Source organism: Oryctolagus cuniculus, chromosome 1 (assembly GCF_964237555.1).
Source record: "Oryctolagus cuniculus chromosome 1, mOryCun1.1, whole genome shotgun sequence".
NCBI classification, from domain to species: domain Eukaryota; kingdom Metazoa; phylum Chordata; class Mammalia; order Lagomorpha; family Leporidae; genus Oryctolagus; species Oryctolagus cuniculus.
In genome coordinates this window covers 47417906-47434018 of record NC_091432.1, presented here as the reverse complement: position 1 = coordinate 47434018, position 16113 = coordinate 47417906, and the positions used below count along the sequence as shown (strand labels likewise).

Genomic DNA, 16113 nt, shown 5'->3' with positions numbered 1-16113 from the left:
TATTCAATGAGTGAAGATGTGGGTGAGGAGCACTACCATTGTGAACAAATTGGGTGAGAGGAAAAATAAAAATGAAAATACATTTGAGGCATGAGTACACACCTGTGATGAGATGAAGAAAATTTCATTGATCATAATCCTTTTTGGGACTAGCTCTGTGCTGTTTGGAATGATGAATATATGCTCAGGTGGCTGAGTTGACCACTGAAGTGATGATTCGATGACTCTGCTGAGCATCCAGAAGCATTTGGTACAGAGTGTGGGGGATGGATCTGGGTGTGAGCTGCATTGCTAGGCAACATAGGGGTGGAGGGTGGAGGGTGGAGGGTGGAGGTGATGCCCAAGTACCACTGAGAAGAGTTATTTCTTTAAGGATGGGGATATCTGTGGAGGAGTATAAATAGTGTGCTGTGTGAGCCTGCTAAAGATATCTTTAGAGTGTCCTATGTGAATGAAAGCTTTTTTTTTTCCTGAGAGGAGACTGTGAAGGGAGGGAGGCAGAAAAGTGCAGCACTTGGAATTTAAAGATATGTTCATGCAGGTGTCACTGTCAAAAGAGGACCAGCTTACATCTGCATGATGAAGAGCCAGTAATTGAAAGTTTACCAGGTTGTCTCAAATTTAACCCTCTCCAGCAGGAGTCAGTGTTGTGCCATAGCATGCAAGGTTGCTGCCTGGGATGCTAACATTCCATATGGGGTGCTGGTTTGTGACCCCACTGCTCCACTTCCAAACTATCCCACTGCTAATAACCAGGGAAAAACAGTGGAATATGGCCCAAGATCTTGGGCCTTTGCTATCCATGTGGGAGGCGGCCTGAATGAAGCTCTTGGCTGCTGGTGTCAGACTGGCTCAGTCCTGGCTGTTGCAGACACTTGGGGAGGGAACCAGCAGATAAAACATTTGTCTTTCCCTCTCTCTGTCTCTTCCTCTCTATAACTCTGATTTCAAATAAATAAATAAATCTTAAAAAATCCTCTTAAGCCTCTATGAGGCGTGAATTCACTTTTTTTCCCCATTTTGTAGAGGATGGAATTGGGCACAAAAATACTGATTGATCTGCTCCTAACCTGACATTGTGGATATGAATTCAGTAGAGCTGCTTCATTGTCCAGCCCACCCGCAGTGCATGTGAATTAAATGTGGATTTTTAGGGGTGGGAGAAGCAGAGGAGAGACTCCTGAGTTAAATTCAACATGGCAAATAAAAAAACTGTGGATGGAAATAAAATCTAGCAGAAGCAAACTCCAGATATAAAGAGAGGTGAAGCCCATCAACTTGGAGCAAAAGAAATCTGGGTGGAAGCTAATAGGAGCAGCAAGCACAAGCCAGGAGCCTTCTGCTCTCTCACAAAGGAGGCTGAGCCTTTGGGATTTCGAGGGTTACCTGGGCAGGACACACCTAAGTAGTCAGAATCTATATCCTTCTCCGAAGTCCAATGCAAATGCATCCATCATGAGCTGTCACAGAGAAACAAATGTCCCCAACTGTGGTTGGCCAGCAAAAGGAAGGGGAGTAAAACCGGGGCTCTACTGTCTCCAGTCCGAGCACTTCCCAGTTCCTACCTCTCTTTTTAGGGTGTGGTACATTTGTCTTCCTTATCACACCTGAAGCTCTACAAGAACTAAAGCTTACCTGCTTTGTTACTATTGTATTCCAATATTATATATGTGTTCCTTAAAGAACATTCATGATAATATTCTCAGATAACACAGAAAGAATCTGAGGATTACAAGACAAAGGAATTTTCCTGAGAACACATCGTCGTAAACATACTCAATATCAGCCCTCGACTCTTGGAACCCTGTTGGAGACTGTCCCACTGCTTCTGCTCCAGCGTTGTTTACTTACATAAAAGCTCCCTAACAAAATCTTCATATGAACACAGAATTTAGGAAACCACCAGGGACTGGAGAGACTCCTAGCTTCTCTCAAATATCTATTCTTCTTCAGTGTCTGATGTTTCAGAGCCTTGATGTTGGTCTAATAAACATATTAACGTTACTGTTTTATTGAGTCTTTATTAAAATAGCCAGACTTATTGTTTTGCATTTTCAATGCATTTTTTGTCAATGTTGCTGATTCCTACATTAAGTTGACATTATAAAAATAAGGTGCAGGCCGGCGCCGTGGCTCACTAGGCTAATCCTCCGCCTAGTGGCGCCGTCACACCGGCTTCTAGTCCCGGTCGGGGCGCCGGATTCTGTCCCGGTTGTCCCTCTTCCAAGCCAGCCCTCTGCTGTGGCCAGGGAGTGCAGTGGAGGATGGCCCAAGTGCTTGGGCCCTGCACCCCATGGGAGACCAGAAGCACCTGGCTCCTGGCTCCTGCCATCGGATCAGCGCGGTGCGCCGGCCGCAGCGCGCCGGCCGCGGCGGCCATTGGAGGGTGAACCAACGGCAAAGGAAGACCTTTCTCTCTGTCTCTCTCTCTCACTGTCCACTCTGCCTGTCAAAAAAAAAAAAAAAATAAGGTGCAAATAGGAAAAAGAATAACTTTGGTGGAGATAGCAGGAGAAATTATTCCGTAAGATTCAGAAAGGAAAAGACCAAAGACTGAGAGGCTCTCAGGAGTTGTGAGAGGTGGTCTCATTTCCCATGAAGATTTTCTTTCCATGCTTCTCTGCCCTGATAGGAACCAAGGGATTAGTTTCTGTGGAGCTTATCAGCGGAATCATTCCATTTTCCCTCTAGTTTCTGGTTCAATTGAGCAGCTGGCAAGCATGTGCTGGAGAGTAGAGGCCAGAATAACTGTGTTTTAAAGAATATCTCCTGGCTGTATACCTGTGAGATGTGAGTTGGCAATGGCAATGCTTCTCTATATCTATACGCCCAACTGTCCTGCCCTGATGTTACAGTTACAGTCATGGTTATAATTTTCTGTAGTAGCTATGCTTTTTGTAGTAACTCCTCCTCTCCCTGTCCCTTATGTCTAGCATTGAAAATAGTGCTTCACTGCTTCTAGCCTTAGCATGCTTGATCATGCATTGCCATTCTTTCTTACATTTCTCTGTAAACAGTCCTCTCATTAAGTACTCTATTACCTCCTGGAGACTGCCAGATATACAAAATAGAATAACTTGGAAAAGCAAGTAAAATGAAGACGTCTGAGTTGTCAGGAGCTCAGCTCCAAGATTCAACGCCTGCACATCATCTTCTCCTAAAAAGAATGTAGGAGGCAGCGTCTCTCCATGATTTCAGACTTGAATGATTAGAATTAAGAAGAGAAGATGAAGAAGTGGATCAGAAGGGAGAAAGTTCTTGTCTCCATTTGAAATTACCACAGTTGGGACTGCGGCTACCCAGTTTTCAGAGAAAAGATTGTGTTGCCTACCTTTCTGGCAGAAACTCCATGACTCCTGAATTTTGTGCCTCTATGTAGAAACCATGGATATGAGGTTTGAGGAAAAACTGTAATAATGAAAGGACTAAGAGTCAAAGGGAGCACATAAACAAGTCTAGTACCTGCTAATACTAACCGATAGAATAAATAAAGGGGAGAGTGATCCAACATGGGAAGCGAGATACTCAGCAGACTCATAGAATGGCAGATGTCCTAAACAGCACTCTGGCCTCAGAATCAGCCCTAAAGACATTCCGATCTGGCTGAAAAGCCCATGAGAGTATTTCAGGCATGGAAAGCCAAGACACTCTGGCAAAAACAAAACAAAACAAAACAAAACAAAACAAAAAAACAAAAACAAAAACAAAAAAACCCTAAATGAAAGATCTCTGTGAGTGAGATCCCAGTGGAAAGAACAGGTCTTCAAAGAAGGAGGTACCTTTCCCTGAAGGGAGGAGAGAACCTCCACTTTGACTATGACCTTGTCTAAACAAGATAAGAATTGGAGAACCCAAGGGGCTTCCATAGCCTTGGAAACTCATGACTGGTGCATAGGGAGATTACTGATGCCATAAACAGGAGTGTCAATTGGTAAAGTCAACAACAGGAGTCACTGTGCACTTACTCCTCATGTAGGATCTCTGTCCTTAATGTGCTGTACATTGAGGCTTAATGCTATAACGAGTACTCAAACAGTATATTTCACTTTGTGTTTCTATGGGGGTGCAAACTGTTGAAATCTTTACTTAATGTATACTAAACTGATCTTCTGTTAAAAAAAAAAGAAGAAATTAGCAATTCCAATTTGACTCTCACTGGGATTAAACATGACAATAGGTCTGCTCTGATTTCATCATCATTTAAAAAATCATCTATTATTTTTCACTTTATGTTTCTGTGTGGGAGCAAACTGTTGAAATCTTTACTTAATGTATGCTAAGCATATCTTCTGTATATAAAGAGAATTGAAAATGAAAAAAAAAACTGTAACTGGAAATCAGACATTTCTTGATAGTACTCTTACCTTTCTTCCTTTTTTCTCTCTGTAGTTTGAAGAGCTCTGTTGATAGGGATCGTTCTCTGTCCTCTAAATCAGGAGATTCCTACAGGAGTTGGTATCAAAACAGGTGACAAAGTGAGGCTGATCAAGATTCTGGAGCACTTCCTGGTTTCTTGTACAGGGACCTAGAGCAAATTGGAGACCAGAGCCCTTTGTGTCACAACCCTCACCAAGATATTTCTCAGCACCTGCCCTGTTTACACTCACATATGAGCCTCTCCCCTCTCATCCCATCCCATTAGGTCCACTTTTCTTGGGAGTAATTGCTGTTCTGGACCTCCATTGCCAACCACAAGCCTAAGAAGCAATTTCAAGCAATGTAAGCATTACTTGAATTTTGGGGTTTAATAAATTTACTATAAGACATTGAAGGCTCAACATGATCCGACTCTTCTTTTGTCTTTTGCAAATTTTCTTTACATTGTAGCAATGAACTCATTGCTTTGATTCCAAATGATCAAAAAGTGTACCCAGGATGAAAGTTTCCCTGACTCTCATTTTCATAAAGCATACACTTGATATTCAATGTTCTTATTTCTTTTATTATCTGAATATAAATATAATAAGTTTATCACACATAGTATATTCTGTGTATCTCCCTCCACTTCATGAAATTTTGATTTATTTGTGTCATTATTCAAAATACTGAGTATTATCCCTCATGACTTCCCTTCATGAACCTCATGCTACACTCATATTAGGCTACTTGTCATTTTTAACAGATATCATTTGAGCTTTTAAGGTCTTCCATTTGCTGCTTCACTCAACATCTTTCAAGAGTTGGGGCTGGCAAAGCTGGATCCAGGACCCAGGAAATCCATCCAGGTCTGCCACACAAATGGCAGGGAATCATATACCAACGCCTTTGTCTGCTGTCTCCCAATGTATGCCTTAGCAGAAAGTTGGATGGAAATTGGAGGCAGGACTTGATTCCTGGAACTCTTTATAATTATTATTATTATTATATCTTGATCTTTTTTATTGAACTCAAAATAGCTAGTAACATAAAATCATTTAAAAATCTCTGCAATAGTAGACTATTGAGCTATTTTTGGTTGGTGAACTTGATTGTTCAGTTCTTGCTTGCTCCCAACATGTTCTCTCCAAATTCATACATGGAAGTCCTAACCTCTAATATCTCAGAATATGGTGGTTCTTGCATTGGGTTTGTCTACAAAAAGGTGATTTAGTTAATGCAATATGACTTGTGTCTGCATAAGAAGAGCAGATTGAGACATAGAAGGAAGAACACATAAAGGCACAAAAGAGATGATCCCATGTATAAGCCAAGGAGAGAAGTTGCAGATAAAACTAACCTTGATAACACTTTAATCTCTGACTTCCATCATTCATAATTGTCAATAGAAACTTTTTTGCTTGTATCACTGAGTCGGTAATAGTTTGTTCCTAAAGCTCTCGTAGACTAATAGAACTGACTATATCCAGATATTATCTCAGGCTTTTGAGTTTCAGTACGAACAAAACTAGAAAATGGACTTTTAGGACTTACCCTTGGAAGCTCAATGAGCTCCCTCAGAAAGTAAATAACAATTGAAAAGAGAGATCTGAGAGATGTCTGTGGGAGCCAGTATAGCATACACAGAGAAACTGATTAATGGATCAAATATGTCACAATTAGAAAGAAATGGGTAACTCTGATACTCAGGTCACAGCTTTCTGTCAGCTTGAGCAGACAAGGCTGCATTTATCACCCCTCCCCAGCTGTAGATAGTGAGTACAGAGCTGTTAAGATCCAACACGGCGATGGGGGCGAAGAGGTTAGCACTGTGGTGTAGTGGGTGAAGCCACTGCCTGTGGTGCCACCAACCCCACATGGGCACCGGTTCAAGACCTAGCTGCTCCACTTCCAATCCAGCTCTCTTCCATGGCCTGGGAAAGCAGTAGAGGATGGTTCAAGTCCTTGAAGAAACTCCTGGCTCCTGGCTTCAGATTGATCCTGCTCCAGCCATTGCAGCCATTTGGAGAGTGAACCAGTGGATGGAAGATCTCTCTGTCTCACTGCCTTTGCCTCTCTGTAACTCTGCCTTTCAAATAAATAAATCATAAAAAACAATACAAGCCGGCACCGCAGCTCACTAGGCTAATCCTCCGCCTTGCGGCGCTGGCACACCAGGTTCTAGACCCGGTCGGGGTGCCGGATTCTGTCCCGGTTGCCCCTCTTCCAGGCCAGCTCTCTGCTGTGGCCAGGGAGTGCAGTGCAGGATGGCCCAAGTGCTTGGGCCCTGTACCCCATGGGAGACCAGGAGAAGCACCTGGCTCCTGCCATCGGATCAGCGCGTTGCACCGGCCACAGCACACCGGCCACGGCAGCCATTGGAGGGTGAACCAATGCCAAAAGGAAGACCTTTCTGTTTGTCTCTCTATCTCACTGTCCACTCTGCCTGTAAAAACAAAACAAAACAAAACAAAAAAACAATACAACATGCGGAAGATACAAGCCGTCTTTATCCCTAGACAAGTTCCTGTGGATGGAGCCTTTGAACCTGCTCAAGTGCTGGTTGGAGGCCAAATACCCAAATAGTACAGATTTCCATCATTTAAGATAATATCACTTGTGTCCTGGGCTGTTGTCCCATCTCATCTACATACAGACTATAGCAGCATGGACTTTGGTGCCGTGCTGTGCTAGTCTCAGTGGCCTGTGATATCTGGATGTTTAAGAGCACTGTACTATTCATGATCTCAAGACTAGGTACCTGACCCTGCTACAGCCCAGAGAAGAGACTTGTGGTCAAGACTCCCTCTTTCAGAAACCTGCTGATTCATTTGGAGTCACACATCAACTGTGAATTTGGGACAAACTTGAGCCCAGAGCATTTGGTGACAGTGCACTGGCAGCAGATTTATAGAAAAAACTTAACTTTGGCTCGCGCTGCGGCTCAATAGGCTAATCCTCCACCTTGCTACGCCGGCACACCAGGTTCTAGTCCCAGTCAGGGCACCAGATTCTGTCCCTGTTGCACCTCTTCCAGTCCAGGTCTCTGCTGTGGCCCGGGAGTGCAGTGGAGGATGGCCCAAGTGCTTGGGCCCTGCACCCACATGGGAGACCAGGAGAAGCAGCTGGCTCCCAGCTTCGGATCAGCGTGGTGTGCCAGCCGCAATGCACCAGCTGCAGTGGCCATTGGAGGGTGAACCAACGGTAAAGGAAGACCTTTCTCTCTGTTTCTCTGTCTCTCACTGTCCACTCTGCCTGAAAAAGAAAGAAAGAAAGAAAGAAAGAAAGAAAGAAAGAAAGAAAGAAAAAGAAAGACCTTAACTTAAGGTGCCACCTGTGCTTAAGTGGTGGAAGTGTCTACAGGCTCAGAGAAAATAACCAGACTGCTTTAAATTTCTGGAAGAACAGCTACAAATGAGGTCAGGTTAAGAAGACTGGAAAAGAATAATGAATATTTCAGTGTGCAGATGCTATCATGTACTAACAAATATTAAGAGCTGTCAGGGAATCGTGGCCTCACATAATGAGCAAAATAAGTGCCAGCAATGAAGCACTTAGGATCTGATGTTTTCAAATTCTTGGATGAAGAATTTATGTATTTTTAAAAGAAACCCAACAGCCGGTGCCATGGCTTACTTGGCTAATCCTCTGCCTGCGGTGATGGCATCCCATATGGGCACCGGGTTCTAGTCCTGGCTGCTCCTCTTCCAGTCCAGCTCTCTGCTGTGGCCTCGGAAGGCAGTGGAGGATGGCCCAAGAGCTTGGACACCTGCACCCGCAGGGGAGACCAGGAAGAAGCACCTGGCTCCTGGCTTCGGATAGGCACTGCTCTGGCCGTGGGAACCATTTGGAGGGTGAACCAAAGAAGGAAGACCTTTTACTCTGTCTCTCTCTCTCACTAACTCTGTAATAAAAAAAAGAAAGAAAGAAACCCAACAAACTTCAATATAACAGAGAAATGACTTCATATTGAAATGGAGAGACTTCACAGAGAGACAGAGTTTATTTTTAAAAATTGAACGTACTTTCTTCAAATTAAAAATTCACAAAAGGCATTGACAACAGAGTAGATCAAACAGAAGAAAGAATCTATGAGCTCAAAGGAAGGCTTCTTGAAAATAAACATTTGGAGGAGAGGAAAAAAACAGAATCGAGAGGAATGAAAAAAGCCTATGGGAACATTAGGACAGCATCAAAGGGCACGTGTCTGATCAATTGGGATTCAGTAGGGACTTTAGAATGCCCAAGGGGTAGAAAGCATACTCAAAGAGATAATACCAGAAAATTTCCATAATGTAGGGCAAGATATGAATGTCTAGGTACAGGGAAGCCAGAGATCACCAGTCAGATTAAATTCAGTCAAGTCTACCCAAAACATGCTATAATTCATCTCACTGAGATTGAAAATAATGAGAATATTCCAAAAGATGCAAGAGAAAAGAAACAACATATAAAAGGGTCTCAATTCATTTATTTTCAAAACCTCAGTCGAAACCTTTGAAGTATGAAGGGAGTGAGATGAGAGTTTCACAGTACTGAAGAAACAGTTTGATTTCTTTCTTTTTTTTTTTTGACAGGCAGAGTGGACAGTGAGAGAGAGAGACAGAGAGAAAGGTCTTCCTTTGCCGTTGGTTCACCCTCCAATGGCCGCCGCGGCCGGCGCGTTGCGGCTGGCGCACTGCGCTGATCCGATGGCAGGAGCCAGGAGCCCGGTGCTTTTCCTGGTCTCCCATGGGATGCAGGGCCCAAGCACCTGGGCCATCCTCCACTGCACTCCCTGGCCACAGCAGAGAGCTGGCCTGGAAGAGGGGCAACTGGGACAGAATACAGCGCCCCGACCGGGACTAGAACCCGGTGTGCCGGCGCCGCCAGGCGGAGGATTAGCCTAGTGAGCCACGGCGCCGGCCCGATTTCTTTCTTTATTTCTTCTTTGTTAATCTGGCTAGAGGTTTGTCTATTTTGTTTATCTTCTCAAAAACTCAACTTCTTGCTTTATTGGTCTTTTGTATTTTTCTAGTTTCAATTTCATTTATTTCTGCTCTGTTCCTTCTTATTGACTACAGTTAAATTAAAAATACATTATCTCAAAAAAGAGAAAAAACAAAAATACCAGAATCAAACAATTTACATTAAAAAATAAATTGAGACACAATCCTTTGTTTTGGGAAATCTCACTTTTACTAAACTTTTAAAGATCTCTATGGCAGCCAAGATGGGAACTTTTTATGTTATTCCTTTAAAAATATTTTATAAAAGAAAATGGAAGATGGTCCACGTGCTTGTGCTCCTGTACCCACGTGGGAGATGCAGAAGAATCAGACTGGCTTCAATTCTTCAGGAAGAATCAGAATGGCCCAACCCACATTGTGGAGTGAACCAACAGATGGAAGATCGACCTCTGTCTCTGTCTCTGTCTCTTTCTGTCTCTCTCTACCACTACCCTGTAAACCTGCCTTTAAAATAAATCAATAAATATTTTTTAAAAAGAAGAATGTTAAGTGAAATAGATCGGGGACAGAAAGGCAAATATCTCATGATCTATATTATATGTGGAACCCAGTAAAGTTGAATTCACGGAAGCAGAGAGTAGAACAATGGCTGGGGAGAAAAGGAACAGGAATTTGTTGATCAAAGAGTTTAGAATTTCAGATTGACAGGAGGAATAGCTTTTGAGATCTACTATATATCAATTAAACTATAGCAAATTGTAATGGTGTGTATATTTCAAAATAAGTAATAGTATATCTCAAATGTCCTGTCATATAAAATAAAAGGTAAGTGTGGTTACGGAGATAGTAAGTAGCTTGATTTAAGCCCATTTCATTACCATCAGTCCATCAGCCTAGCTACATCCAGGATGGTTTTCAGCAAGTTAAGGATAAGAGTCTTTGCACCATGAAGTTGGAGAAGTTTCATTTCATTTCCATTCCTTGGTGCAAATTTCATCTTCCAAGGAAAATTTATGCACATCCATCCCACAAAGATGTTCCTGGGATATAAGTAAGGCCTGAGCATGTGCTGTACGGTCACTGATTCTCAGGATTGCCTTGTTAAGTGGGGATTACTGTGCTTCAGTTACAGGGGAGGGAAACAGATTCTTGTGGAGAATAAGTAATTTGTTAAGAACTGGGGAGTCCTGGAATCCGAATTCAAACCCAGTTCATGTTACTTAAAGCCTAGCCTCTCTCTACTTCAATCCATGTGCTCTAATACCATGAAAATGTTCTATGGTCCCAACACCTCAATTCGGAAGGCTTGGGCTACGCACTCAAGTGTTATTCTGTCCTGGGCAAGAAATTTTCAGGTGCAAAAATTTAGACAGATAAGAGGAAATTTTGGCACCCTCATGACTGGAGTTCTGCACTAAAGGAAGAGAAAAAAGACCTTGCCTGAGGAACACGAGGGAATCGTGACCCTGTGCTAGGCCAATTAGGAGGATCATTGGTCACATGACCAAACAATTGCTCTGTGTGCCATGGAAGACAGGAGCATTTTCAAAAATATCCCCATTGCCAAACTGTGTGTGTAGTACCCTGTGCTCTCAGTATTTACTCCAGGAATGAATGCATGAATAATGATCCTAAGAGAGGTGGAAAATTTGGATTAAATGGAAAATAAAAATGAAAACACAACTAAAGCTATGAGAAGAGTCATGTATAATGAGGTGAAGAAAATTGTACTCAACTTAATTTTTTGTATGTAAACAGATTTGTGTGTGTTTAGAAGAACTGCTCCTGTGTGTCTAAATAACTGAACTTTAATACTGATGTGTCTTTGAAGTGATGACTCAGTATGGGTTTGATGAACACCTAGAAGCATATTGAGAGCACATTGTGGGAAAAGCACTAGCTGAATTTCTCATCGATCTCAAGAGGAGAGAGTAAATGTGGGTGAGGTCTGAGTGCCACTGGAAAGAAGTATTAGAAATACTGGGATGTTTATGGAGGAGTACTAAGTGGTGTGCTATCATGTATACAATATAAATTTATTCTATTCTGTTTCCCAGGAGACCTTCAGTGGAGCTTCCTTTGCAGTTGAAGGCCTTTGAGAGAAGTGTTTATGAGGAAAAGTAGAAAAGATCTAGGACTTAATATATAGAGAGTGATGCTCATGCAGACATCAGCTAGACAGAATACCAACTCACATCCAGTTGACTTAAAGCAGGTGAGTGAGAGTTACCAGTTTTTTCCTCTTTCAATCTTTTTATCCTGTGAGTTAAATTGAGTATTTTTCTGATGAGGATACCATTGGAACCCAGTAAGAATGATAATTTGTCTCTGGTCTCACACAGTGTGGATTCTAATCTGGAGAGACTTTTTCAGAGTCCACACTTTTGAGCAAACCATCAGACCTATGGCCACTTTGTGTCAATTACATATGGGTGAATGGGTGAAGAAAGCAGAGAAGCAGAGAAGTAATTCCCAGGTTAAATCCAAGATGGTGGGGCCGGCGCTGTGGTGCAGCGGGTGAAAGCCCTGGCCTGAAGACCGGCATCCCATTTGGGTGCCGGTTCTAGTCCCGGCTGCTCCTCTTCATATCCAGCTCTTTGCTATGACCTGAGAAAGCAGTAGAAGATGGCCCAAGTCCTTGGGCCCCTGCACCCACATGGGAGACCCAAAGAAGCTCCTGGCTCCTGGCTTCGGATCAGCGCAGCTCCATCCGTTGCAGCCATCTGGGGAGTGAACCAGCGGATGGAAGACCTCTCTGTGTTTCTACCTCTCTCTGTAACTCTGTCTTTCAAGTAAATAAAATATATATTTAAAGAAAATCCAAGATGGCGGTCAAATTCTGGATTAACATTATATATGACCTTAGTAATTTCCAGAAACAGAGAGGAAAAAAGCTAATAAAAGAAGGAGTGGCCAGCTCTGTGGCTCAGTGGGTTAAGCCATAGCCTGCAGCACTTGCATCACATATGGGCACTGGTTTGGTTCCAAGACATAGAGATAGAGAAAAACTCAAGAAATAGGAAGATATAAAAAGGTATAGGGTGGGGTGGTGCTAAGGCATAGTGGGTAAAGCCACTTCCTATGGCATCAGCATCTCATATTGGGACCGGTTCAAGTCCCAGCTAAACCATGTATGATCCCTGCTAATGTACCTGGGAAAGCTGTAGAAGATGGCCCAAGTGCTTGGGTTCCTGCACTCAAGTGGGAAACAAAGAAGAAGCTCTTGCATCCTGGTTTCAGATCTGCCCAGCCCCAGCCATTGTGGCCAATTGGGAAGTGAATTTAACTCTCTGTCTCTGTTGAGTCTGCCTTTCAAATACAAATACATAAATAAATCTTTTTTTAAAAGGTACCAGTGGTACTCTCATTTGCCATGACAATTTCCATTTCATCCTTCTCTGTCCCATATGGTATCCCAAAGGGTGACTACTAGGTTCCTGATGAGTAGAATTCTTTTATTTTTGTTTCCCATGAAAGCCCTTATCTAGATCCTGGCGGTCAAAAGGAGTGTACTTTTAAAAATTCTTATTACTAGCCCCTGGATACCTCACTGTCATGCCCTGTGTTAATAGGAACAATGGCTCTTCCTCCATCAGGCAATCCTCTTGTGCCTCGACAACTATGGCTACAATTTCCTTTGTAGCTCTTCCTTTCCTGGCCCTTTAAGCCTAAGGGTGGAAATAGTGCTTCACTCGTTGTTTTGTTTTGTTTGTTTTTGTTTTTTTTTGCCGTCAGGTGTTTCTTGATGCATTGCCACATTCCTTTAAATCTGTCCATATTTGGCTGGCACCGCGGCTCAATAGGCTAATCCTCTGCCTGCAGCGCCGGCACTCTTGGTTCCAGTTCTGGTCGGGGAGCCGGATTCTGTCCTGGTTGCTCCTCTTCCAGTCCAGCTCTCTGCTGTGGCCAGGGAGTGCAGTGGAGGATGGCCCAAGTCCTGGGGCCCTGCACCCGCGTGGGAGACAAAGAGAAGCACCTGGCTCCTGGCTTCGGATCAGTGTGGTGCGCCGGCTGCAGTGCGCTGGCTGCAGCGGCCATTGAGGGGGTGAACCAACGGAAAAAGGAAGACCTTTCTTTCTCTCTCTCACTGTCCACTCTGCCTATCAAAAAAAAAAAAATCTGTCCGTATTTGTACATAGTCTCATTACATAGCGCATATTAATTTTCAAGTTTGGGACATCTCTTTCCTGTTGAGAACTTTCCAAATAAAAAAATGAAAATAACATTGAGATCAACTAAACATGAAACCTGGGTTTTCATCAGTTCCGCCCTGGGAAAGAATTCCTGCATAGCACCTTCCTTCTTAAATAAATGTTAGGGAAACCATTCTTCCCACATCAGATCTTAATGGCAAGGATAAACAGAACAATATGAGGAGATGGCTCACAAGGGGGAAGTATCTGGTGGATCCCAATCAGAAATCCAACATTTGAGGGCTGGCAGCACTCAGATTTGTGAAGCAATCTTCATGTCTCCTGCCTTTTCCTCAAGGAAGTTCCATGATTAACTGCTTGCAGCATCCCAAGTGGAAGCATAAGGTTTTTTTTTTTTTTTTAAACTTAGCACACAAACTCTAACTGTAAATAAGACAGCTCTTGGGATGTGCCTTCACCTGCCTCTATTGTTTTCCCCAGAGTTAGAGAACTGAATTCTGCTGGAGAGGAGAGTTTCTGAGACTGACACTCCACAGGACCCTTCTCTGTCCTCTCATTTGGGAAGAGCCTCCAGGAGATTCAGTGGAAATTGGTGACCACAGACTGGACACAGTCCTGGAGAGCGTCTGTGATTTCCTTTACAGAAACTGCAGGAAACTGAAAGACCAGATCCCTTTGAGACACAATCCCGCACGGAGATGTTTTTCTGCATCTGCTCCATTTCCACTCACATATTAGCCTTTCTCATCCATCCTGTCCCCTTTGGTCCATTTCTCTATAATAATTACTGTGCTGGAAACTTTAGTTGCCAAGTAGCACATTGTAAGTGCTTTAAGTAATCCCTTTAAGTAATTGCTGTTTTGAAGCCTAAGCAGTGACATCAAGCAACATAAGCCTTCATGGTGGTGCTTTGTAGAAAAAGAATAAAGCATTTTATAAGGCCATTTGAGGTTTCCCATGCCTTGACTACCATTTTTTTTCATTTATTTTTATTTTTTTGACAGGCAGAGTGGACACTGAGAGAGAGAGGCAGAGAGAAAGGTCTACCTTTGCCGTTGGTTCACCCTCCAATGGCCGCCGCGGCAGGCGCGCTGCGGCTGGCGCACCGTGCTGATCCGATGGCAGGAGCCAGGTGCTTCTCCTGGTCTCCCATGGGGTGCAGGGCCCAAGCACTTGGACCATCCTCCACTGCACTCCCAGGCCACAGCAGAGAGTTGGACTGGAAGAGGAGCAACCGGGACAGAATCCGGGGCCCCGACCGGGACTAGAACCCAGTGTGCCGGCGCCTCAAGGCAGAGGATTAGCCTAGTGAGCCGTGGCACCGGCTTTTTTCATTTATCTTTAAAAAGCAGTAATACATGGCACATATGTTTTCACCCCGAATGATAGAAGAATAAATAAAAGTTTTAGGTCTGTTGACTTCCAACCCCCAGAAGCCACCCCTTGCTATCCTGTTCATTCCTATTTATTGTATTATTATTAGTTCTGAATAGTAAATTTATTAATAAACAACTAGTACAACAGGAAACTGGGATAGTGACTGAAGTGAAGAATTCAATAGATCAAATGAAAAACACAATAGAGAGCCTTACAAACAGAATGGGTGAAGCAGAAGAGAGAATATCGGACTTAGAAGACAGAGAACAGGAAAGGATACAGTCAGACCAAAGAAAAGAAGAGGAAATTAGAAATCTGAAACATATTGTCGGGAATCTTCAGGATACTATTAAAAAACCCAACATCCGGGTTCTAGGAGTTCCTGAAGGCATGGAGAGGGAGAAAGGATTAGAAGGCCTTTTTAGTGAGATATTAGCAGAAAATTTCCCAGGTTTGGAGAAGGACAGAGAAATCCTAGTACAGGAAGCCCACAGAACCCCTAATAAACACGACCAAAAGAGATCCTCACCACGACACGTTGTAATTAAACTCTCCACAGTGAAACATAAAGAAAAGATCCTAAAATGTGCAAGAGAGAAACGTCAGATTACTCTCAGAGGATCTCCAATCAGACTCACAGCTGACTTCTCATCAGAAACCCTACAAGCTAGGAGGGAATGGCGAGATATAGCCCAGGTACTAAGAGAGAAAAACTGCCAGCCCAGAATATTATATCCTGCAAAGCTATCATTTGTGAATGAAGGTGAAATAAAGACTTTTCATTGCAAACAGAAATTGAAAGAATTTGTTGCCACTCGTCCAGCCCTGCAAAAGATGCTTAAAGATGTGTTACACACAGAAACAAAGAAACATGGTCATCAATATGAAAGAAGGTAAAGGAAGGAAACCAAGGAAGGAAACCTCACAGCAAAAGATCACAGGGAATTCAAAGCATATATTAGAACTTATCTTTGGCAAATGGTAGGGCAAAGTTACCACTTATCATTAGTCACATTGAACGTGAATGGCCTTAACTGTCCGGTTAAAAGACGCCGATTGGCTGATTGGGTTAAGGAACAAAACCCATCTATTTGCTGCTTACAAGAAACACATCTTTCCAACAAAGATCCATACAGACTGAAAGTGAAAGGCTGGAAAAAGATATACCATGCCAACAGAAATGAAAAAAGAGCAGGCGTAGCCATCTTAATTTCAGACAACATAAACTTTACCACAAAAACCATTAAGAGAGACAAAGAGGGACACTACATAATGAT

The 16113-nt window shown here is 43.0% G+C and overlaps 1 protein-coding gene across 1 annotated transcript in view; it reads right to left on the bottom strand.

Annotated features, from left to right (window-relative positions):
- Positions 1-16113, bottom strand: part of LOC100338380 (mas-related G-protein coupled receptor member X2-like) — a 35667-nt gene that overhangs the window by 10483 nt on the left and 9071 nt on the right. Inside the window, exon 2 of the mRNA XM_008272144.2 lies at positions 3332-3425. Coding sequence (XP_008270366.2) covers positions 3332-3425 — 94 coding nt within the window. The remainder of the gene's footprint in view (positions 1-3331; positions 3426-16113) is intronic.